General features: G+C 36.5%; 1 protein-coding gene across 1 annotated transcript in view; it reads left to right on the top strand.

The window, feature by feature from the left end:
• Window positions 1-23570, top strand: part of CBWD3 (COBW domain containing 3) — a 66293-nt gene extending 42723 nt beyond the window's left edge. Inside the window, 7 exon segments of the mRNA XM_044657358.1 lie at window positions 5104-5160; window positions 10182-10233; window positions 20982-21050; window positions 21145-21210; window positions 22863-22992; window positions 23304-23359; window positions 23362-23570. Of these exon segments, the coding sequence (XP_044513293.1) occupies window positions 5104-5160; window positions 10182-10233; window positions 20982-21050; window positions 21145-21210; window positions 22863-22992; window positions 23304-23359; window positions 23362-23412 (481 nt within the window). The 3' untranslated portion in view covers window positions 23413-23570.
• The last annotated feature ends 3202 nt before the right edge of the window (window positions 23571-26772 follow it).

The following is a 26772-nucleotide window of genomic DNA, read 5'->3' on the forward strand; positions in this document are numbered from 1 at the left end:
CTGATCAGAATTTCTTAGTATGATTGGAGCATCTGTAGATAATTTATTATATTCAGATTCTAGCCTGCATTCTTTTCCTAAATTTTACTCCAGTTCTAGCTTATATCAAAATTTAGTGTGGCCTATAATCAGCTCTTTTTCAGCATATGCCTGTATATTTCTATTTTCTTTTAAAAGAATTCTCATTATAGAGATACAGTTTATATTTTAGGGTCTCCTATAATTTGGACAAGATGATGATTTTTTAAACTGAATTTTATTAAAATCATAACTTTCCTAAAGAAGAATAAGTTTTTAGGTGTTCCTTTTTTTAAATCAGCAATTTGGCAAGTTGAATTGCAACACCTGAGCTTCAGCATTATTATAAGCAAAATGTATAAGCCACAATTGGTTATGTGAGATCAAGTTTTTCTTTAATGACCAATAAAATCAAAAGACTTTACTCACTCCAGATTAGATTAGTGATGTTGCCTACAAATGTTTACTTTTAAATGGGTTATCATAATCCACGTAGCAAATGTACATTTTAAACTTCAAATTTACTTAAATTCTTATATTTTTTTAATTATTTAATTACTTAAAATCTAATGTTTCTTGGATGCTTTAAAAAATTCTTAGATTAAAAAAATATGTATCTTGCAATTTTGAGTCTGTTACTTGAAGTACAGTTATCAGTGCTACTAAAGATTGGTACTCTAACCTCAAGTGGTCTTTTAATTTACATGGGACATAGTATCAGGAAATTGGCAATTAATTCAAGTTGGTAAAAGTTAGACCAACCCAAATAGTGACTTTCCATTAGTCTCTAGGTGTTTTAAGGATCCAGAAGTGGTTACCAGTCTCTGTGTTGTGGCATTATGCATGAGTTTGTTTGGTTTAAATAGTGGACCATTTCCATAAGGAACATTTTTCTTTTTTCCTCCAGCATACTGGCAATTCTGCAAGTCCTAGTGAGTTAAACATTTGAAATATTTTTTACAGTTTCTTGCCTTATCACTTTTAGTGTTCATTAAGGGTGGGGGAAAAGTGAAACTATCCCTTTATGAGGAGCAGCTTTGTGGGTTAGTGAAAAGAATCTTGTTTCTGGAGTCCAAGCACCTAGATTTCCATCTACACCTAGGCAACTGTTTTACTTCCCTAGTTTTTGGGTTTTTCATTTGTCAAATGAGGGGTTGGACTAGATGGCCTCAGAGACCCTTCTGGGACCAAAGTGAAAAATCCCATGCTCTTTAGATAATCAGTCATCTAAAATAGTGTTTAGTGTTCAACAAAATCGGGTGTCTAGGGACAGCTGTGTGGCTCAGTGGATTGAGAACCAGGCCAGAGATGGGAGGTCCTAGGTTCAAATCTAGCTTCAGACACTTCCTACTGTGTGACCCTGGGCAAGTCACTTGACCTCCATTGCCTAGCCCTTACTGCTCTTCTGCCTTGGAATCGATACATAGTATTGATTCTAAAACTGAAGGTAAGGGTTTTTGTTTTTGTTTTTTAATTGAGTGTCTGCATCATTTGATTTTTCTTATCCTTTTAAAAAATACAGTAGACCAAAGAGCAAAACATATTTTAAAATGGACATAATCTTTTTGTTAAAGTTTGTAGAGAATGGGCAAAGCTAGCATTGCTGGTAATAAACCAATGCAGGTTTTTAATCTCATAAATTTACATTAAAAAATTTTTTTTAATCTGACAGACAAGCTTTGTTGTTTTGTCTATATGGAAGAAATTTAATCAACATTTTCTAAACTCCAAGAGCCTCAGTTAGAATTTTAATTACATTTTGTTATTTATATTTTATACTCTAATAATCTGTTATTTCATTAGTGTGAAAACTCTTATCAAAGCAGATAACACCTCCTAATCCTAAACCATGGCTTAGTTCTTTGGGAGTTTCTGTGATTGAAAAGTGTATCATCCTGTAGCCAACACAGTAATGATAGAACTGAAGGAGACCAGTATTTGGGTGACATGTATAGCCAATCACTCAAAAATGTTTCCAATTTGGTGGGATTGGCAAGAGTTTTTGCTCTGATGGCATAACCTTCAAGAATCTAGGATCATTTGTTTCCATTTCAGTAATTCAGAGAATCATAGGATTATAGATTTAGAACAAGTTAACAATGCAGGATACAAAAAATATGTCCAGTAACCCATAAAGCAATGGCTTGCTCTTCATGTTTGAAAGTGTACCTGCCTGCTGCCACAAATTAATATTCGTGGGTGGACACCTGAAATGGGAAGTTAGAAACTGAGGAAAAATGGGTGAAGGGGTTTGAGAGCGAGAGAGAACACAATAAAGGAAGAAAGACTCAGAGACAAAGAGTTCAACCCAGCGTGTGTGCTCCTCTGGTGCTTATAAGAAGCTAGGCAAGTTTCTTACATGGTGGAAAAGAGAGAGAGCTACATGTGTCCCCAGTCCTTTATTGATGAATCAAGGAATGGGTGATGGGAGGTAGTTAATGAGCATGTGACATGGCAGAGAATTTAACATTGGCTCAGTTAACAACCACAAGATCAAAGAGGAGGAGGCTAAGATAATTTAGGACTCAGTTTCTCACCCAGAGGTCCAATTGACCTTTGGACTGGAGGTTTAGGGAGTGGTCAGCATACCGTATGTTCAGAGTTACACTTTGTTATAAGGCTTAAGTAATCAATCATGAAGTTTGGTACATGAGTATATTGTTCACAAGAGTCAGTTTTTTAATACATCAGCAATACTTTCAAGGTTAGTTCACACTTGGATCCCTATCATGTAGAAGAGAAATTAATACTAATAATAGCTCATTCTTATATTGCACTTTGAGGTTTATAAAGCATTGTAAACACATTCTCATTTTAATTCTCACAACATTCCTGTAAGGTGGGTTCTTATCCTCATTTGACAGAAGAGAAACTGTATCTAAGAGAAATCAAGTGTCTTATCCAGGGTCAGACTGCCAGTACATGTCTGAGGCAGAATTTGAATCCATGCAGAAATTGTTAGAATTACTTTAGGATCAATGTAAACTTTCTTATGAATAGGAGGCATTCAAAGCAGAATAGACTGTCTCAGGAAGCCATGAATTCCCCCTTATGAAAACTGGGTCATCATAAAATGAATGATTTAGAGTCTGAAAGGATCATAGAAATTATCTTGCCATTCATTCAGCAGACATCTGCCAGGCACTGTGCTAATAATTACAAATACAAGCAAAAAGAAAGACAGTTTCTAGTCTCTGGTTTCAAGAAGCTTACATTCTAATGGGGAAAGAATATGTAAAAAAGCGGGGTTGAAAAGTGGGGAGGGGAAGGAAAGAGATCCACCTTTCTCATTTTACAGATGACAAACTGAGGCCCAAAATACTTAATTTCCCCAGTGTTCTTAGCATGAACTTTGCAGTCAAATAGGACTTTTAGTGGAGGACCTCTGGGGTCCCTTCCAACTCTGGGATTATCCTAAGTATATCATTTATAGACCATGATGCAATAAAAACTGTAATCATTAAAGGAAATATGAACCAAAGATGCAGACTCAAAATATTCCAAATAAAGAGTGAGTCAAAATTAAAACCTAGAGACATAAAAATTATATTAAAGCATGATGTTAAATGAGACAACATATCAAATTATATGGGATGTAACCAAAGCAATCTTCAAAGGAAAATTTCTATACCAGAACACTAATTTTTAAAAAGAGAGAGAGAATTGATGAATAGAGCTTGCAATTTTAAAACACTAGAAGACCAGAAAATGACTAAGCCCAAAAGATGGATGATTTTCACATTTCAACTACACTAAACAGTGTCATAGTACAAGTTAATACATGCACAAACTATGAAATAGTTTGGCATCATATTTTTATATTAATCATCCATTTACTAGGAGGGGAAAATAATTTGGATTTCAAGTGAGGAAGAATTCCCCAACAACTTTTCCCCATGACTATTTTGCTTCCTCCTCAGTCACCCAAAGTTTCCTTATATTCCAGCTTACTTCTTTCTCCAAGGAGTTAGCTTCTTCACAGTAATTGTAAGTCTTGGAATTGATTTAATTTGTTTAAAGTGTTAAAATAGCTCTTAAATTGCTTCGTGAATACTTTAAAAATTGAAAATGATGGTAGTCTACAAGTTACCCTTAATAAATCATTTGGAACTTTGCTCTTTTTAATCCTTTTATAACGTATGACTAAGCATTGTTCCTTAGTGATATTCTAATGTATTAATGGCACCATTTTCAATTCATACTATCCATCCTTTTTATGACATTGTTCCCATTTCAAAACTTGCACCACAGTGTCTTGATTGTGCCTGCTCCTTACAACTAGATAACTTAGTTTTTGGAGCTCCTTTGCCAAGTCTTATTAATTCATCTCTTGTATCTGCCACCTTCTCTTCACTCATGCAGCCACTACCCCTAGTTCAGGTCCTCTTTTCCACCTGACTAAACTATTGCAACAAGCAAAATTTCCCAATTGGTAAATCTACTTCTCTCTCCTCTCCTCCAGACCGTCCTTCATGCAGCTGCCAAAGTGCATGCCTAATAATGTCAATCTCTTGCTCAGTAATGCTGGCTCCCTATTATCTCTAGGATCAAATATAAACTCTCTGGCATTTGAAAACCTTCACAACTTGTCCCCTCTTCTACCTGTCTCTCCTGTCTTACTATATATCACTCCCCTTCACGCACTCTGTGGTTCAGCCAAACTGTCCTTCTTGCTGTTTCTCATGCAAACATGGCTTACTATTTTATGTCTCATTGCCCTTGTGTAGGCTGCCATTTGTTTTGAGAATGCAGCAGTCTTTGTTTCTAATTCTTAGAATCCCTGGTTTTGTTCAAGTTTGGTTAAAGCACCAACTCCTACATGGGACCTTTTCCCTTTCTGACACCTGCCATGTATTTATTTTTTATATACTTGGATGTGTACATCTTATCTCCCTTGGTAGAATGTAAGCCCTTTGAAGGCAGGAACTGTTCGATTTTGGTTTTTGTAGCCCCAGAACCTAGCATAGTGCTTCCATAGGAGGTGCTTAGAAAATACTTGTTAATTAATTGGAATGGTCTTTGAAGTAAAGATACATAGTATATGCCATAGTGTTTATGATTTTTTTATTCTTTTTTTATTTTTAGAGTTGATATTTCTAATGTACTGGATTTACACTCTTTTGACAGTCTCTCTGGAATCAGGTAATTTCTTGTTATCTGTGGGTTTTTAATTGTTTTTTAATTCTGCTTTTGAAGGGGTAGTTTTGATAATCAATTTCTTTTCTTTATTTCTATATTTCTCTTTTTCCAAGTCTGATTCTATATTTTAATGGAATCTATTACCCTTTAAGTTTCCAATAATTTCTTTAATACTGACAATTCCAAGTAGGTTATGTTTTGTGAATAGATGATGTTTCAAAAGCTAATTTGAAGTTGTCATTAGGAACACAGAATTCATTTCTGAATAGAAATAAAAATTTTAATGGTGTTTAGGTTTCCAGAACAGCCTTTGTAATTTGTGAGAGAGCATAGTACTGATAGTATTATTTTCATCTCTGCCTATCTGCCATTTTATGACATTAAGTACGTGGGAAAAAGCATTTCTTGTGTTCCATCTTTGGATGCTTGAAGTACATTTCTTTCCTCTTAATAGTAGATGAAGTAATTTCCTAGGTAATGCTATTCAGGTTGAGAGACTTTGGGAAATAGAGGTTTAGTTAAGGTTTGAATAGATGATCCTGAGAACCAGTTATTTGTTAACCAGTAACTCTTTACTTCTGCCTGCATAAGCAAAGTCACCAGGTGTTTTGAATTGAGCCACAAAGGACAGTATTGTTTTAGGTGCTCCCAATTCCCTCACTGGGGGTGTAAAAAATAGGTCATAAACCCATTGTTCCTAAATTAGGAGTTGTATATAAGGTATTTTTCACATTCTCCTAAAGTAGAACTTAAGGAATTAGATAGTGTCTTCCCCTTCTAGTCTCTAATCTTTACTTTAAAATTTTTATTTTCATTTTTTATCCAGTAATGTCCTTACCTACTGGCCAGTTCATGATTTATTTTCTAGGCTTCTTGAACTATTCTCCTCCTTCCTTCCCTCTGAAAAGTAAAAGGTTTTGTTTGTTAGACCCAGCAACCTTTACTGTTCTAAATCAAATTAATGCAGAGAAGTTTTGAAGACAAGCAAATTTTGCTTTCCGTGTAGTAAGATGATATAATAATAACTAACATTTATGTAGTGCTTACTATGTGCCAGGCACTGAGCTAAGTGCTTTACAGTTACTATTTCACCTTATCCTCAAAACAACTCAGTATGCCCATTTTAAGGAAACTGCATCAAACAGAGGTTAAGTGCCTCACCCATGATCACATAGCTAGTAGGAATTGAGACAGGACTTGAATTCTCGTCTTCCTTACTCCAAACCCAGCAATACCACCCATCTGCATCTTTGCAGTTGTTTCACAGGGCGATACTTGGTCTCAGGGAGCAGGTGTAAATCGAAGGAAACAAAGCATCCCTGAACAAAAAACTTGAAAAGTTTTTGAAATCTCCTGCCTCCAGTCTCTTTTTCTGTCCTTTCCATTGCCAATTTCAGATCCCTGATAGTCACAAAGGAAGAGGCCTGAAAAATAAAGTCATTGGGCTTGTTTTTGCCCATCCTCTCTACGATCCCTGACAAATGCTCATGGATAATCTGCTTGAAGTATTCCAGTGATGGACCCATTCCTGGCAGGGACTGTACCCGATTCTCTGCAATTTGTACTTCTTCTTTTTTTTTTTTTTTTTTTTTTCACTTGAGGGCCAAGTGGAGCAAATCTCATCTCTTCTAGCTGCCCTTCCTTTGTCCACTTGAAAACAGCAGCCTTTGGCCTCAGTCTCTCTTCTCTCCACAGTTCTCTCTCCTTCCTTCAACTGTAGCTTTCATGGCATGGTTCCTAGTTTCCTCCTCTAGATGGCCCTGCTTTGGACCCACTCCAGCTAGTCTATGTTCTTACCACAGCATGTTATCTAGAGCTGAACACAGAATGCTGCATGGTAGCACCTGGCCACAGTACATTGGAACTGTCATTTCCCTTGCAGACCCTGTGCTTCTTGAATGCAGTCTAGCACTTAGCCCTGGGGGGTGGAGGAGATTGGCGATGGGGGGGGATGAGAGCATGCAGTGCTGAGTCATTGTTCTCTTAGGCAAATACTCCAGGTTTGTGTCCGGAAGAATTCAGGAGTTACATGGTTACATAAGGTCTTATCCAAATCCTGCCTGTATCTCCATGAGGCCTCATTATGCTTTAGGGTAAGACAGGAAATCTGATATCTAGAAGCCAGCAAGGCAGCAAAGTGGATAGAGTCCTGGGCCTGAAATCAGGAAGACATGAGTTCAGATTCAATCTCAGACACCTCCCTGTTTGTGTCAGTTTCCTCATCTGTAAAAAGGGGGTAATAATAGCACTTGTTTCCCAAGGTTGTGAGGATAAAATAAAAATATTTGTTCTTCACTTTGCAGACTTTAAAGCCCTCTACAAATGCTAACTATTAGTATTAGTGTGTGTATTATGATGCTTTCCACACCTCATTTCATACCTGTTGATGCATATACCCATGGCCATCTATATTATTTTCACCTCAGGTCTTGACATTTTTTAACACAAATTATTGTTGGAGTCTATCGTCTTCATTATATTACTATATTTAGTAGTGTACTTTAGTAGTAGTACTTAAGAGAGTTCCTGATCTCATGACCAGCCTTAAATCTGTATTTAAAAAACTGATTTACTGGGGGTTTTATTGTTATTTATTTTAATTTTTTAATGCAGTTTAAAAAAAGTTTTTAAAATTCCTTTTTTTCTTAATAGATTGAGTACTATGATATTTAATGAACTTAACATAAGTTTAGAACTTAGAATTGAATTTTGTTCAACATTATGCCTATCATCAGATGGAAATTTCTTTGAAGAATAACATTTTTATCTTAAGTATGTTTAATTTCTTTAAGTCAATGATTTTTTTTTCTTTTTACTAAAAATTTCTTATTCATCACTATAAAGCTTTCAAGGCCATTCTATAATCATTGCCATGATGGAGAACTCTCGTTAGCCTTGTTCTTTGCAGATTAGCAAATAAAACTATATTTTATATATATATATCAGCTTAGAGTGAGAGGATAAAAGGAGAAAAGATTTGAACCATTTTCTCTCTTCGAAGTTTGATAGAGATTTGAGGTGAATAAAAGGACTATTGTACATTAGTAATGGTCTAGGGAAAGTTAGATAGCATAATTCTTAATGAACATTATAGTTTTATGACTTTTTCCAGCAGTAGAGTATATCTTCAGAGACTGAAAATGTTGGGAGTTGCTTGGAATTGTGAATTAGCATGTTGGGAATAATTCCTATATAAAGAGACTCAGGTGTGGAGATAAGTGCATTACTTAAAGGCAGATTGGGTAGAAGACAAGTGAGACCACGATATGAGTAATAGGAAGGAATCTTGGAATTAAACTTCACAATAAAGAAAAGAGCAGTATCAGTAAGAGTAATGGTGTGGCATCAGAGAAAGGAAAGAAGGTGGGTCCAAGAGGAGAATTTCAGAACTAAAGAATTTGGAGATGGGGAGAAGTCCTTAGTAATTGAGCATGACTTTCTCATTTAGGTAATTGATGTGGAATTGAGATGGAAGTTATAGGCTGGAAGAATTTTTGCTACCCAAAGTCCAGTTTATTAAATGGATTGTCAATATAGATACTAAAACTTTTGAAAACTATGAGCCTGGTACCAGTGTCATTTAGAAATGTCAGAGAATATCCTGACCCAAAAATGGTTTGTTTCAATGGCATGTTTTTTAAAATAAGTTTTCTTGATGCCTTTTCCTAATACAGTAAGTTGCAGTTAAACACTCATAACCACCAATAAGCCCCTCCTTTATAGCAAAATCCCCTGGAACAATGACCTCTATACTGGAAGGAGAAAAGTAGGATTTTTATTTTTTAAAGATGTTTCAATACAAAGTCTTAAATAACTCCTGTTTATAACACATTGGTAACCACTATTTAAAGAACCAGCTCTCATTTAAGTGTAATTTCATAGTATAGAGTAGATAAGTTATTTCATTAACTTTGCTTTGTGGATGGCTACCAAATAGAAGAAATCCTTTCATAATTAGTTAGCTGGAATGGATTTAATTAACCCCTATAGAGACTTATTCACGCCTAAGTTTCTCACCATATATATGGTCTCCTCTTCTCTGCTAAACCTACTGTTACTAATTTACCCCTTACTGTTCTTCTTAAATCCTTGGAGGGTTTTATTTATTATCTATTCACCTTCCCTCATTAGTGTCTGAATATATACCATAGTTGCTAAGTTTATCATTTGTTCAGGATAATGCATTTTTAACAATTTAAACTATTCTCCCTGATGAATGAAAAATTTTACAAACATTGTCTAAATTTAAAATTTCTAAAAAGAGAGGAAATACTGATAAAGAAAACTTCATGTTTCTGCTACTGCAATCACAGATAACTATGCATCATCTCTGGAAAATATGAAGTTCTTCAGGTTAAAAAATGTTTGTGGACTGATAGATATTTTTGCAAGTAAAGTAATTGCAATTAATATTGAACTTTCTATGCTTGATCAGTGGCAATTAGCATATTTATGAAGCTTTCAAATTCATAATTCCAAAAGCAAATGATATTTGCTTTCCTGATTTTCCTCTGTGTTCATAACTGCTCCAAATAGGATTTGTATCTCTTTAAAATTAAATTTTATTTTAGAGTAAAGTAATAAAGCATGTGACTATCTTTCAAAAATAAATTTGGGTTTATAGTATTTTTTTTTCTGAGTAAGGCACAGTATACCTATTATGCCAACTTTTTTTTCCCCCAGTTTTGTTACCCATTTTGTTGAGATATATGTGAGGGGCAGCTTAAAGTAAGAACACTGGTCTTAAGAGGTAAAACGTGTGCCTGCAAATCATAGTGAGGTAATTTAATTGCCATGTGACCTTGGGCAAGTTGTATTACTTCTTAGGTAATAGTGCTTGTCCTTCTGACTTCACTAGGTTTTTATAGAGAAAGAACCTTCACAGCATTGTGCAAATGAGAGTTGTATTTATATAGGATGTTGAATTGGAATTGTGATGATCTCTTTTTTTTATTTAGCTTTCACCTCCAAAAACATGGTTAAGTAATAAGAGTATTAGTTTCTGAATGTGTAAATATTTTCAGTTTACAGAAAAAACTACAACATGTGCAGACAACACAACCTCACCTTGATAAGGTAAAAAGCAAAATTTATTTTGTTATATAAGTTTTCTAGTGTAGTTTCACTAAAAAAATTTGTATAAGAATATGTTTGAGAGTAAATTGGTATACAAGGTTAATTTTTAAACCTTCTTGGATTAACTACTTAAAAATTCTATTCTAAGTAAGAGACTTGTTTAAATAAAAATTGTCTTGAACTCTCTCATTCTTCATGTAGAGAAGTAGACTTTTAGTTCCTTAAGTCAGTTTTTCTTGAATTCTAATCCTCCCCTTCCCTACCTCAAGAGCTAGTACCAGAAGCTGATAGGACAGAAAAGCAAAAAGATATCATGCACACGTATTCCTTCCTTCAAGGCCCTTCTAGACAAACCTCTCAGAACTCTGGGATACTCTGATTTAGTATGAAAACAAGGGGTATACAGTAGACTCTGTGATGGGTCTGGAATCCATATGTGGATCAATGGTGTCCTTGTTTTCCCACCCTCCCTTTGTCTTCTGGGACCTTTACCAACTTCTTCAGCATTTATGATAGTTATAAACCATGTCAGAATAATAGCAACTAGTTCTCTAATTTGCTTCCTTCTAGGAAACTTATGGGAGATAGAACTGCAAGTGACCTTAGAGTCTGTCTCAAGAAACTGAGGCTCAGAGAGGGGAAATAATTTGGCTAGGTTCACAGAAGTAGTAAAATGGCAAAGGTGAATTTCAAATGCAGGGTCTTTTGCACGAAATCCAGCACTTTACATTCTACCACATTGCCTCCCCATGTTGTAAGAGCATGGAACATTTCTCTCTTTTATGTCATATGGAACTTTCTTTGAGGAACTCAGGTTTTACAATGTTTATTTATTTATTTTTCCAAATGACTTTTCCCATCAATAAGGTGACCAGGTGAGATAAAGACACAAGTTCCTGACTGTAGACTATTCTTGGAGAGAACTAACTCTTTCAGAACATCTTGTGCTTCAGTGGTTTCAGGAAGAAGTCAAAACAAAGACATAGAAGCATATAAAAATGGTTAGGGGAGTATTATTGTTTGCTGAAAATCAAAGCTGGAAAATTAGGACAGTTACTTTGATAATTGGAACCCCAAAACTATTTACTCATGAAATATATTTATATGAAGCAAAGATGTTTTTAGCTTTTGCTTTCTGGATAGTTGGCATCAATTGCACCTAGAACTATAGTCTAACTGAGAAATCAACTGTAGATTTAAGATAAAATTGATAGGCAAAAAAGTCTAGATGGGTGACAATAGAACATTTTGTTCTGTCAGCCCCTATTCATTCCTTCGTTTTCTCAAATTCCTTGTTTCCTTGTAGGGGAACTATGAGAACCCAAGGTAGCATTCCATATGTGGCCTAAAAGAACTAATTCGAATATAAGTAGTGACCGTCATTTTCTGCACTATGGACTTAGAGATTTGTAGTTTCCCCCTCTAGCATGATTGGAATACTATGAGCAGATAGTTTGCAAAGTTTATTTTCAGAAAATATGATTCTCCCCAATAAATTGTCTTAATTTTTTTACTCATAATTTTTTTCAGTTTAAAGAATAGTATTAGGGCAGCTAGCTGGCTCAGTGGATAGTTCAGATATGGCCTCTGACACTTCCTAGCCATGTGACTCCTATGCCTTGGAACTGCTAGTTATTCTAAGACAGAAGGTAGGGGTTACAAAAAAAAAAAAAAGTCATATCATTATATTAAATGACTATTCACTGTGCCACTAAATCCAGTCTCTAATTGCTATAGGCAAATTCAGTTATGCTATAAGATTTTACATGTACTCTCTAGTTTTAAAAAATAAAGCAACAATTACCTTATTTTAAGGGATTCCTTATTGATGTCGTACTTTTCGCACCTAACATTGAGTTTCTAGCTAAGTTTTAAGTGTTTCTTAAAGTCAGAAGCTATTGAAACCATAGCAACTCATATTGACCATGCTTTTGCTATATTTTTATATAGCATTTTTTATAGTTGTAAATTCTTTGGTGTTCTTTACAATGACTTAAAAAAAACAAACCAAAAAACTTTACTTTCCATCCTAGAATCAGTACTGTGTATTGGTTCCAAGGCAGAAGATTGGTAAGGGTGAGGTAAGAGTTAAGTGACTTGCTTAGGGTCACACAGATAGGAAATATGTGAGGTCAAATTTGAACCCAGGACCTCCCATCTCTAGGACTAGCTCTTAATCCATTGAGTCACCTTGCTGCCCCTACAATGATGTTCTAAAGCAGTGGTTCCCAAACTTTTTTGGCCTACCACCCCCCTTTCAGAAAAAAATATTACTTAGCCCCCTGGAAATTAATTTTTTTTAAATTTAATAGCAATTAATAGGAAAGATAAATGCACCTGTGGCCATCACCACTCTCCTAGATCGCTGCAGCATCCACCAGGGGCCGGTAGCACCCACTTTGGGAATCACTGCTCTAAAGAGAAAGAAAACAAGTGATTAAACAAGTTTAAGTAGTCTAATAGTCCTAATGCTTCAAAAATGTGTATTTGTTGTGGAAGGAAATTTTTGTGGGTTAAAAGATGATGATATTTAAATATCAGTCAGTAGTTGGTTGGAAAAGAAAATATGTTAAGATTTCCAAATGTCAGATACTTTTTTCTGATACCAAGCATTTTCCTATGAAATAACTATTCACCACCCTGCCTTTAACTTACTTCATCATAAACCTAGTAAGAAAATCAGTGAGGACAAAATATACAACACTTTTTGTGATAGCAAAGAATTAGAAACAAAGTAGATTTTTTTTCTTTTTTCTTTTTTTCTTTTCTAATTTTCTCCCCCCATGGTTACATGATTCATGTTGTCTCCCTCTCCCCTCCCAGAGTTGACAAGCAATTCCACTGGGTTATACATGTATCATCACTCATAGAAACAAGTAGATTAATTGGTTAATGGTTGAACAAACTGTGCTACATGAATGTAATGGAATATTACTTTAATATTCAAGAAAGAATGAATGCGAATACAGAGAAACATGAGAAGACTTACATACACTTGTGTTCTCATCCATCTTCATTGTCTCCCTGACTAGGGGGTTTTTTCCTTGCTGACCTATATATGTGTTCAAGTCTCCTTAATTTTTAAAAGTCCTTCCTAGATCCTACCATTTTCACTAGCTGTCATATTCTCTCTTCTGCCCTCAGCTAAAAACTCTGAAAAAGTTATCTTCCTGCTCGATACATCTACTTCCTCCCTTCTCCTCCCTTTCTAAACCTTTTTGTACTCTGACTTCCAAATTCATCACTTAAACAAAATTGTTCTCTTCCAAAGTTACCAGTGAACTCTTTTATTTGCTTAATCTTTTCTTTTTTCAATCCTTATCTTTCTTGACTTCTTTGTAGTATTTGACCCTGTTAACCACCTTCTCCTCTGAGACATTATCTTCTTGTTGGGTTTTTGTGATACTGGTTTCTCTTCATTCTCTTACCTGACTACTCCTTCCTGGCCTATTTGCCTGATCTGCATTCATGTTATGCCACTCCCACTAACTTCTGGCATAATTCAGGGATATCTTGGACTTTCTTTCTCTTCCCTTTTCTCTTATCACCCACTTGTTTGTTGATCTTAGCTCCCATTGTTTCAATTATCATCTCTAGGCTGATGACTCCTAGATATACAGATCAGGGCTCTGATATATCTGTTGAGGTTGCCCTGCATCATCAAATGCCTGTTGACCACTTCAGATCTGATTCCCAAAGACATCTTTCCAAATCAGAACTCAATTTTCTTCCCCCCTCCTCTTCATTATAAACTTTCCTATTATTCTCCAGAGTAAATCTTTCTAGTCATCCAAATCCACAACAGTGTCATACTCAACTTTTCATTCTCCCATTTCGTATAGTTAGTTCCCAAATCTTATTTCCCTTTTTACCACAGCTTTCCTAGATTCCCTTTTCTCCACTCATACAGCCACTATCCTAGTTTAGGTCTTCTTCTCCTTTCACGTGCACCATTGTCATCACCTCCAATTTTAGTCTTTCTCCTTCAAATCTCTCCCCATTGAATCTGTTTTCCGCATCACTGCTAAAGTGACTTTTCCTAAAATATTGGTCTGCTGTATCACCCCCCCCCCCAACCCAGTGGCTTCCCATTTCCTCTAAAATAAAGTTTTTTACAACTTGGCCCCTACTACATTCTACTTCTTACTACCTCATACTGACCCACTAGTTCTTCCTAACACAGGATTTGTCTAGTACCATGTATCTGGAATTCATTCTTTCCTTAACTCTGCCTCTTAGAATCACTCTTTGTCTTTAGAAAGACTCCAGATTTCCCCAAATGCTAGTCCATGCTAGTTTCTTCTTCCCCTACCTATATCTACTTTGGAGATAGTTTGAATATACCTATTCATTATCATGTCTCCCCCATTCAAATGTAAACTTTGATTTTTCTTTCTAACTCTAATTCACATTATCTGACACATAGTAAATAATGATGTTGAGCCAAGTGAACAAAAAGAAGGAAACAATGGTCACAGTGACTATAACAATGTAAATGGAAAGGACCAAAAAATAAACTGAGGCTAACTGAGAATCATCCTTGGCCCAGAAGAAGAGAGAAGGAAAATAGGCTTTCCTTGACCTTAGAAGACACGGGAGTTTGACAGGGTACATTACATTTATAGTTAGGCTTGGGTTTAGTTTTGCTGAGCTTTCCCACCCACCTCCTCTTTTTTATTTGTTGCATAGGATAGTTTGGGGAAAAGAGGAATATCTTTGGAAATGAAAGCACACAAACAAAAGTGGAATAATGTTTTTAAAGTAAAATATTTGTTTTAAAAAGGAACACTTTTGTTCCTTTCACAACTGGTAAAGATTTAATTCTTAAAAGAATCCACCTGTCTTACAAATAATTCTCCCCTTTAGATAAATCTTTAGCTTTTTATTTAAATCTTTTTTGTTTTCTTAATAGTTAATTGATTGGCTAGAGTGTGGGTAGTTGTGAAGAACCTGAATATAATTACAAAATCCCTTTCAATTATGGAACACATTCCTTCCACCATAAGCTAGTCTCTTCATTTCAATGATCCTCCAGCTTTTGCTTTATTAAGAGAAAAAATACGTCTCCCTTATCTGCTTAAGCACTTTAGTTACCCACAGATGCAAAATGTAAATACAGAGGAAAACCTTTGAGAAAAAACTTAGCATATGAATGTACCATGGAACACTTACTGTTGTTGTTTTGTCTTGAGTTTTGTGTGTTATAGAAGTGGACCTCACTCAAAAGAATACTTAATTAACTACTAGAAAGAAATTAATGAAAGTGTGATTTCACTTGTGACATACTTAACTTCCTCCTTATCCTCATTTGGTGCTATCTCCTGGAAAATCTTTCATGATCCTCCTAATTTAAAAAAATCCTTATGAACATTTTTTGTTTTTACAGCGTAGTCATTTCCCATTATATCTTTTGCCCTTGTCTCCCCAAAAAATCATTTGTTGTAAGAAAAAAAAAAAAAGAATGCTTCAGCCTATGTCAACCAAGGAACAATCTATGTATGCAGTGCAGTGATGCACACCCAACATTCCCCAACCTCTGCAAGTAAGGCAGAAAGTGCTTTTTTTCATCTCTTCTCTGGGTTCAAGCTTGGACATTATATTTGCAGAGTTCAGTGTTTTGTTTTTTCATTTACGTTGTTGTAGTTATTGTGTATTTTGTTTTCTTGATTTGTTTGCTTCATAATAAAGCTTCCCCTGCTTCCCTTGAATTCCTCTTTTTTGGGATTTCTTATAGAACAATAATATTCCATTACATTCATGTCCCACAGTTTGTTTAGCCATGCCTCATGCTTTGTTGCCAGAAAAAAGTGGTGCTAAGAATTATTTGATTCCGCTGATTGTTTTTGTCTTTGTATGACCAGAGCCTAGCATACTGTTTCGTACACAGTGGGCTCATGATAAATGCATGTTGATTTGAATTAGTGCTATAAATTGCTGATTGGTCTAGCCACAAGACTCCCCTCACTCCATTCTCCCCAAAGCCACCAATGTGACTTTAAAAAAAAATCCTTCCTAGCTTCAAATCTGACCTCAGATACTTCCTAGCTGTGGGACCCTGGGCAGGTCTCTTAACCCCCACATTGCCTAGCCCTTACCACTCTTTTGCTTTGGATCCAATACATGGTATTGATTCTAAGACAGAAGGTAAAGGTTTTAAAAATCTTCTGTCTATTAAGGCAGAAGAGCACTAAGAGCTAATGACTTGCCCAAGGTCACACAGCCAAGGCGCTGTCTTGAGGGCAAATTTGAACAAAGTCCTCTTGACTCCAGACCTGGCTTTTTATCCACTGAGTCACATGGCTGCGTCTCATGAATGTGATCTTACTAAGGCACAGATACGACCATATTACCCTCCTACTCAGTAAACCTCAGTGACTCCCTATCACCTCCAAAATCAAACATATAGAATCTTCTCTCTGGTTGAAAGCTCTTTCTAACACTCCCTCTGCCTCTCCCACTTTCCAGTCTTACACCTTCAACACCCCAACCTTAGCACAAATATATGCTCTGCTCCACTAGCACTGGGCTCCTTGGGCTTCCTCCCATGCAGTATTCCCTCTCCTGGGCTGGACATTTTCAGTGGCTGTCCTCCATGCCTGGAGTGGTCTTCTTCCTCATCTCCCCTTCCTGGCTTCATTCAAGTCCCAGCTCAAACTCTCCTTTCATAAGATGCCTTTCCCAGGCTCCCTTCAATGTTGTGTCTTCTGTAGCTTGTTTATATATAGTTGTCCACACATCTCCCCCACTAGACTGGGGAGCACAGTATAGTATAGTAGTAGGTGCTTAATACATGTTTAGTGGGTTCATTTATAAGTGGCTCAGTGGATAGAGAGCCAGGCCTAGAGATGGGAGGAGGTCCTGGGTTCAAGTTGGGCCAAGCTGGGTGACCTCGGGCAAGTTACTTAATTCCCACTGCCTATTCCTTACCACTCTTCTTCTGCTTTGGAACCAATATATAATATTGATTTTTAAGACAGGAGATAAGGGTTTAAAAAAAATTTACTAACTGAATAGACTTAATTCCTGTATTAAACCAAGGAGAATGTCACAAATGGATTACAAAGGAATAGATCTATAAATCTCTTCATTTTTTGTGAGTGTAGTTTTTTCCAGGAATCTGAAGGAAAATGTACCAAGTTTTCATTTTGTGGAAGGATAACTTTAGCTGTACCAGCCATTTTTTTTAAACTCTTACCTTCCATTGATTCTAAGGCAGAAAAGCAGTAACGGCTAGGCAATGGGAATTAAGTGACTTGTCCAAGGACACTTAGCTAAAAGTGTCAGATGGTCAGAGTTGAACCCAGGACCTCTGGTCTGTAGGCCTGGCTTTCAATCCACTGAGCCACCTAGCTGCCGCCTGCACCAGCCTCTTCTAATGCTGTGGTAATTACAGTAATGTGTACTTGACTCCATAACAATTGCAGCTATGATGAGTATAAAGCACATTGGGTTTACTTGTATTTAGATCCTCTCTTTGTTTCTTACTTGTGATAGGTGACTTTAGGTGTCACTTCACCAGTGCCCCATTGAGCAAATGAGAAGATTAGACTGGAGGACCTCCAAGGACCTTTCCAACTCGAATTGTTATGATTAGTCCTATGATTCACTCTTTCCGCTACCCCAAGGGGGGAAAAAAACCTAGATATTTTATAAATAAACTTAAAAATAAGTTCTTTTTTCTTGCTACTTGTAATAAAGTCATAGAAAATAGTCCTGGGGCAGCTAGGAGACACAGTGGGTAGAATGGCAGGCCTGGAGTAGAGAGGACCCAAATTCAAATGTAGCCTCAGACATTTCCTAGTTTTGTGACCCGGGGCAAGTCACTCAATACCATTTGCCTAGCCCTTGCCCTTCTGTATTTTAGTTGTCACTAAGACAGAAGATATGTAAAGTCTTTCCACATCCATTCTCCTCCCCACCATTTGCAGTCCACAGACACTGATGTGAGAGTGTATGTGTGAAGGAGGAAATGACATCTATGTATAGATATGAATAAATATATGAACTCTGTGTGTATGTTTGCATGGATGTATAGGAGTATGTTATTGCCTCTGAGAATGTAAAAGCTTTGTGAGGAAAGGAATTGTTTCCCCTTTGTGTCTCTGGGACTGGGCCTAGCAAGTAATTACTAATAATTAATATTAATTCCATTATGGATGAGATTAATTCTTGTGGGGGAGGGGATTTCTGAACAGCACTAATGAAAGAAATATTTGGAAGTAGTACCCTAGTTTTCTTTTTTCCAGAGAAATATATCAAAGCTGTGGTTTCTGAACAGGGTTTGAGCCACACAGCTCTATTTATACTTTGCAATGAAGATTAGACTTTCAGAAGAAAGAAGCAACAGTGATTTTGTTGTTTAGTTGAGACCTCATTTGTAGTTTTCTTTTTTTTTTTTTAAACCCTTGTACTTCGGTGTATTGTCTCATAGGTGGAAGATTGGTAAGGGTGGGCAATGGGGGTCAAGTGACTTGCCCAGGGTCACACAGCTGGGAAGTGGCTGAGGCCGGGTTTGAACCTAGGACCTCCTGTCTCTAGGCCTGGCTCTCAATCCACTGAGCTACCCAGCTGCCCCAAGTTTTCTTGACAAAATACTGGTGTGGTTTGCCATTTCCTCCAGTTTATTTTACAGATGGGGAAACTGAGGCAAAAAGGATTAAATGACTTGCTCAGGGGAGCAGCTCGGTAGTTTAGTGGATTGAGAGCCAGCCTAGAGATAGGAGGTCCTGGGTTCAAATGTGGTCTCAGACACTTTCTAGCTGTGTGACCCTGGGCATATCATTTAATCCCCATTGCTTAGTCCTTACCACTCTTCTGCCTTGGAACCAATACACAGTATTGATTCTAAGATGGAAGGTAAGGTTGTTTTGTTTTTGTTTTGTTTTTGTTTTTAAATGACTTGCTCAAGGTCAAACAGCTAGAAAGTGTTTTAGGTCTGATTTGAACTTAGGTCTTCCTGACTCTGGGCCCAGCACCCTATCCACTTGGCATATTGTCTAAGGATATCAAGAAGTTGAGCTGCTCAGCTTAGCAAATAATTTTTATTTATAGAATTTTAATTCGTTTTTCCCAGGTGAGAAGGTTTAGTTTTTGACTCTCCTAAATTGAAAACCTAATAACAATGTTTAAATGTTGTGATTGGGAGAAAGTAAGCATTCTGTTTGGAGTGCTTCTCTGCTTTTAATGAGTCACTCCTTTTCTTAAATGACTCGTGCTTTTAGGCATTACTATTTCCCAACAGGCTAATCATGAGACTGAAAGTTTATCTTACAATGTCCTTTAAAGGCTTCTCTCTATCAGCTTTGGGGTAGATTTGGCTCAGCCTCCACATTATTTCTTCTTCCAACGGGAAAACAAACACATTCATTAGTGTACAACATTGGTTCATGCCTATCATTTATCTTGAAAATGTTGATGATAGTAGCAAATTGACACCTGAATTTTAACCTTGAAAGCATTTCATAGAAAAGGTGAAACATGTAGTGTCTTTTCCTTACTTGGCTTTTTTTTTGAAACTTAAAAGATATGTTTATTTACATTACCTTTTCTTCCAAAGAATATCATTAACCTGTTTGTAGCATTTTTATTTTTTATTTAAAAATTTTTTTTAAGCCCTTAACTTCTGTGTCTCATAGGTGGAAGAGTGGTAAGGGTGGGCAATGGGGGTCAAGTGACTTGCCCAGGGTCACACAGCTGGGAAGTGTCTGAGGCCGTGTTTGAACCGTCTGTCTCTAAGTCTGGCTCTCAATCCACTGAGCTACCCAGCTGCCCCCGGGGGCATTTTTATTTGATTCCACAAGTTTCTACCTTCATAACACATTCCTTTCTGTCTTCTGGCACTGCTACTCTAATGCATTATACCATCCCATTTTAAAGTCCTTTATAACCTGGCTCCTTTCTATCTTTCCAGTCATTTTGCAATTTAGTCCCCTCCACAAATTCTGCAATCTAGTAACACTGGCCTCCTTGCTGAAACATGCAGTTTCTTAAAGAAGCCTGTCAGCATGTGGATCAGCAGAAATCTGTCACTACTAATTGTGAACAACTTAGTTATCATTGATAATATCTCAAGATATTTTTATCTTTAATCTTTAATTTAATTTAAAATAATAATTAACATCTTTAAACAGAAACCTACCTCTCAATTTTCATGGCTATTCAATCTGCTTCCATTAAGATATGTGGATTATGTCCCAAAATTTCATAATTGGAAGGTCTTTTAGTGTCCAGAAGACCAGATACCAAATTAACTTGCTTTGGAAGTATGTTACCAGGGACAGCTAGGTGGCTCAGTTTATTGAGAGCTGTGCCCAGAGACAGGAGGTCCTGAGTTCTGTGGGACCCTGGGCAAGTCACTTAACCTCTATTGCTGCTCTTCTGCCTTGGAACCAATACTTAGTCTTGATTCTAAGACAGAAGATAAGTCTTTAAAAAGAAAAAAAGAAGTGTGTTACCTCTGGTGTGTTGGCAGCCCTGGCACATTCTGAGTATTACTGTGAATTAATAAGGTCTCTAACCATAAAGCTGAGCATTGTCTGTTTGCCTTCTCTGAGATGTAAGAAATGGTCAGGAGATAGTAGAAGAGAAAAAAAAAAGAAAAAGTGAAGACAAAGATGAAAAAAGGACAATTCATAGTAGAAGGGATGTAGAAAAGGATACATCTCTTATAATTACTTAGGGCTTCCACTTATATCTTAGTAATTTTGGTTTTTGTAAGAAATGATGATTGAATATCTCTCTGTTTACAGAGTATTGTTACAGTCACATTTGAAGTACTAGGAAGTACAACTGAAGAAAATCTAAATATATTTATTCAAGTGAGAATTATTTCTTTTATATTTTTATTAAAAATTCTTGTGATTAAATTATAATTCTTTGATTAAGAATTCTTAAAATATGTTCTGTGTGCAGAATCTGCTGTGGGAAAAGACTGTGAAAAATAAAGCAGATCACACTATGGAAGTCATCCGACTGAAGGTTCAGTATTCAAATTCATTTTGTTCGGTACTTTGAGATGTGATCATTTTCTTAATTATTTTAAAAGCTGAATTTATGGTTGGAGGGTTTATACTTTGTTTTTCTTTTTGTCTTATTCCCACTGGGTCTGTAAGTGGGGCTTTTCTACTTGTTGGATAAAGCATGTTTGATCCAGCCAGCTCCTTTTTGAGTTACAGCTAAAACAACCTATGTGCCCCCATGCTCAGGACTCCCAGGTATTAAGGCTCTTGTGTTGCTAATAAGTTTTCCTATGGTGATTCTCTTCCCTTTGCATTTGCTTTTGAGTCAGTAAAAAAAGGAGGACTCTGAAGTTTTCCATGAGTTTTCTCAAGGTAGCTTCATGACCAGAAAGAACTATAATGCAGCCACCCTCATCAAGCCTTCTGATGTATCTGGTGCATACTGCTCCAGATGCCCAGAGGAAAGGAAGAAAATTGGGTTTATTTGATTAACAAATAGTTGTTGAGTGGCTTTCAGGTTTCTGTGCTTGAAGTTTTTCTTGCAGCTGTTTAATATTATTTTTTTACAAATCAGTCAAAAGTTAGTTGTATAAATGGTATAGGAGGAAGAGTTGATTTTCCCAATATTAAATTTGGATGTTTCATCCTCATAAGCTTATAATATTGAAGGAATGTTTAAAAGTTGAATATCAGGTGATATGTTCATATTGTCTTTAAAACCAATGTGAAATTTCGTACAGATAAATAGTAGCATTCTTGTCCTATACTTTGTGATTATTCATTAAATTATTAATTTATTTGGGCCTTTGTGTGAAAACAGGATCACTTTACTACCTGAAGCCCAAAATCCTATAATTGCTCAGACTTCTACATAGAAACTGTGAACAAGTAAAGGAACTTAGGAATGGAAGAATAATCGTTAGAAACAGGCGAACTTCTAACAAAGATCCCATTTTATGACATACAGTATCTCTAAGAGACTGGAGACAGCAGAACTTTGCCTGAAAAGTGGACATTTTAGAGAGCTTTATTTGGTTACCGTAATTCCTCTGAATTTGGGAATTATTGAGGATTCCTGCAGTTTTTATGGTATTTCCTTTCCAAAGGAGTATCTCTTTGAAAAAGAATGGGAATCCCTGTGCCACTTGAATTAGAATTTATGTACTTATATTTAGATTAGAACTGGAATTGATCCTGGAATGACCTCCAGGAATTGATACAGAGTGAAAGGAGTAGAACCAGGAGAACATTGTACACAGAGACTGATACACTGTGGGTACGTTCAAACATAGCGGACTTCTCTACTAGCAGCATTGCAAGGATCCAGAGCAAGGCTGAGGGACTTATGAGAAAGAAAACTAGCCACATTCAGAGGAAGAACTGTAAGAGGAGAAACACAGAAGAAAAACAACTGCTTCAACACATGAGCTGATGGGGATATTATTGGGGATGAAGACCCTAAATGATAACTCTAGTCCAACTATCAATAATATGGAATTAGGTCTTGATCAATGATACATGTAAAACCCAGTGGAATTGTGCTTCAGCTAAGGGGGGGTTAGGAGGCTTGGGGAGAGGGAAAGAACATGAAACATGTAAATATGGGGAAATATTCAAAATAAAAATTAAAAAAAAGAACTGGAATTGATCAGTAATTGTCCTTATGAGCAGGGACTGATGTCTATCAAAGACAAACCATACCAAGTGATTGTCCAAGGGGTCCATGAGCTGTATGATCTGGAAGAGACTCCAGTGAGCTGGAAAGACGATACTGAGAGAACCAACAGGCTGGTGTTGATAGGTAAGAGACTGAAGGCTGTAGCCCATAAGTAGGAATTTAGATATCTGATGATTATATTTTAATTATGGACTAAAATCCTTATCAGCATAAAATATGAGTTTTCTTTTCAACTTCATAAGATCCAAATTCCTTATTAAGGAATACAGCTGAAAAGTGATTTCTCTTGGATATATAGAAGGCTATTACCCCAAGCCTCCTGTTTTTATATTTATGTAACCTATGAGGTATCAAGTAGTCTCTAATTAATAGACTAACATTTTTTAAATAAATAGAAGAGAGAGTAATCACATTGTATTTTGTTCTCTTTACAGGTAGAAACTTAGATAAGGAAATCCTTAAAAACCTATTTATAGACACAGTGACTGAAAAACAAGAAAGCAGTTGACACTACATTTCAAAGAAGACCAAGCCTGTCCTTAACACTAGAAGCATTTTTAATCAAAAGACTGGATGATTTACTGGGGGAATCAAATTCCTGCTGCTTTGTTCATGAATCTATTTCTTGGCACTGTTATGAATTATCTTTTAAATGTTTTTCTTTTTATGTAACACATTAAATAAGTATTGTAAAATTTTCAGCACACATGTTCTTTATTTCCTGGGAAATGCATTGAATTTGACATGCATTCATTCAATGCCTACTATGTGCTAGGCACTGTGATATAAAAATGGAACAAAAAGCTACTCTTTAAGCTAAACTCTACTGGGAACAAAGTTGATTTCAGGCAGGTGTCACTAAAACTCTCTCAGAATTGACTTTGAAGATGAAATGGCAAACAACAGTCCTATAACAGTAGGTACTACATTATGTATGTTTTATAGATGAATTAACAGGCTTGGGTAACTTTACTTGCCCACGGTTACCTAAGGTTAATTGGAATTCAATCTAAAGCTCCTTGATTCCAAATTCAAAGTTCTTTCCATAATGCTATATTTTAAAATAGCAGTGGCGATACTAAGGAATGTAAATTTTTATATCACCCAGTGTCCAGGATTTTGGAAGGTGTCAGAGGTTGGAGAAATGATAATGACTTACTTACAGAGTTGTACAACTATATTTTAACCCTAATCTTCCATCTTAGAATCAATACTGGGTATTGGTTCTAAGACAGAAGAGCAGTAAGGGCCCAGTTAGGAAGGGTCTGAGGCCAGATTTGAACCCAGGACCTCCCATCTCTGGGCCTGGCTCTCAATCCACTGAGCCATCTAGCTGCTCCTCAAAGTTGTAAAATTTTGAAAGTAACTCAAATCCCTTACATTAAATTTCTTTGTAGAAACACAAATTTCTAAAATGCTTAAAAATCATGACCAGGACTATAAGAGGAATGTGAAATTGATAAAGGGTGGGTGAATATAAAGTATATAATAAAATTCCAATAAAAAATGTAGCAGAATTTCCTATTTCACATTTGGTTATCACAAGTTCAGTTTCCTTTCCTTTCTCCCTCCCTCTTTCCTTCTCTCTGTGTGTTGGTTCCAAGGCAAAAGAGCAATAAGGGCTAGGTAATGGGCGTTAAGAAACTTGTCCAGGGTCACAGGGCTAAGAAGAGTCTGAAGTCAAATTTGAACCCAGAACCTCCCATCTTTCAAATCACTGATCCACTTCGATGTGCCCCCACCCCCACACCCCATTCTTTTCTAAATGAATGGCTATATGATGTTACCACTAAAAAGTGAAAAAATACCAAAGCACAACAACTTATTCAATTGAGCCAGCTGGACCCCAAGATGATATAGAACAGTACTGAATCATGGCTGCCTTTGACTTTCCTCCCAAGCCTGTGACATATTCATATAGTGTTACCTCCTATGTCCAGGGGAAGCAGGCATCAGTAGATCCTCAGTAACAATTTTTGTCAGGGTGAGTTGAGGTCAATTGTTCCTTTATAGAGAGATAAAGCCCAGCTTACAGGCTAGCTAAGAGACTGTAAGAATTAATGATCTACTTCAGAGTAAACTATTACTCAATGTGCAGTCAGAAAGGGATTATAATAGAAATGTTTTTTTAATGAAATCTCACAAAATGAGCTGTACTGGCAATTTTAGTATATAATAATAAATGGATCTATTCTTACATGAAGACCTGGACCATAATTTACTACTTCAGATTGTGAGATGGATCATAGTAATCAAATAACTCCCATCTACTTCCTTTCCCAAACTCTATCCACTCTGGGGGAAGAAAAGGTTAACTAGAACACCTCAGATTACAAGAAAGAAAACTAGCCACATGAATTACTTTTTTTATTTAAACATTTTAAGTTTGTTATTTTTAACATGGATTTTTTTAGTTCCAAAGTCTATCCCTCTTCCACCATTTGAGAAGGCAAACAATGTAATATCATTTACATAGGAAACATGCAAAAACATTTTCATATTAGCCATGTTGTAAAAATTTTAAAAGCATGAAAAACTTGATCTCAGAGTTAGTTCATCAATTCTTTCTCTGTTGGTGGATAGCATTTTTCATCAAGAGTTCTTTGAAATTGTCTCTGGTCATTGTATAGATCGTCGGATCCAAGTCTTTCACAGCCTCATTATCATTACAATATTGTTATTACTGTGTACCATGTTCTGGTTCTACTCACTTTTTTTGTATCAGCTCATATAAGTCTACCGGGGTTTTTCTAAAACCATCTTTTTAGTTTTTAAAAGTAGGTTTTTGTGGGCTAGGGGGAAAAGTCTCTCCTTCCCTTTGGCCATACTTTACCTAAGGAAATTTCTTAGTGGATATCTCCTGAGACATTGACTCCTGTTCAGGTAGTTGGTGTATGATCCCCATAGTCTTTCCTATTCGATTGCTAGGATTCATCTAGGATGATTGATTGCATGTCTAGAATTATCAGAGACCTCAGAGGCCATCTTGTCCAATTCCTTCACTTTACAGATAAGGAAATTGGTCTCAGAAGTTCTGACGTGCCAAGGTAGTAGGGCTTAATGCAGGTCCTCTCTCATACAGCCAGTTCTTCCCACTGGTCATGTGCAGAACATTTAGAAAGGAACAGGAGATGTGTGTTGAATTCTGGATTTTTCTGTTCCAAACTAAGAGAAGAAATATCGGCAGGTAGAGCATGAAGAAGATGTACCTTAAAAAACAAAACCCAATTCTTTTAATAGAGACAAGTTTTCCAGTTCTTACCTATCTTGACTTTACTTTGGCTGCTCTCTATCTCCTTTGCTTGCATTAGATGCAGGGAAAGGGAAGGAGTAGTTATTTGAACAAGTCAATCTGATGATCTGGAGCTGTCCGAGGTTACACAGAGATAAACAGATAGAATGCTAGCCTGAAACTCAAGGGCTGCTGTCACCCAGGCTGATGTGTGAGGAATGCTATCTCTCCCAGACTGCCTACTTTTCTTGGAGCTTTAATTATCCTTGGTGACTCCACCTCCACTTTCCCTGAAAGCTGTTAAAGACTACTCTTCCTGGTCATCTCAGAGGGTCTGTCTCCTTTCTACCCCTCATCCCTGGTACCAGAATCTTTTCCAACTTTGGAGAAGAAAGTTTGATATGGAGCATTTCAAGGAGAGGTTAACACAGAGATACATAACATTTCTGATTTAGTGGAAAGAGTACTGGATTTGGCATCAGAAAAGCTGAGCTCCAATTTTGGCTTCTGTGTTTTTGAGCAATTCACTCCCAGGGGAAAGTTTGTTTAGCTTATACTCCAGACCATAATTCATTCTCATTCATTCTCTCTCTCTCTCTCTCTCTCTCTCTCTCTCTCTCTCTCTCTCTCTCTCTCTCTCTCTCTCTCTCTCTCTCTCTCTCTCTCTTTCT

The sequence above is a fragment of the Gracilinanus agilis genome, chromosome 1 (assembly GCF_016433145.1).
Source record: "Gracilinanus agilis isolate LMUSP501 chromosome 1, AgileGrace, whole genome shotgun sequence".
Classification (NCBI taxonomy): domain Eukaryota; kingdom Metazoa; phylum Chordata; class Mammalia; order Didelphimorphia; family Didelphidae; genus Gracilinanus; species Gracilinanus agilis.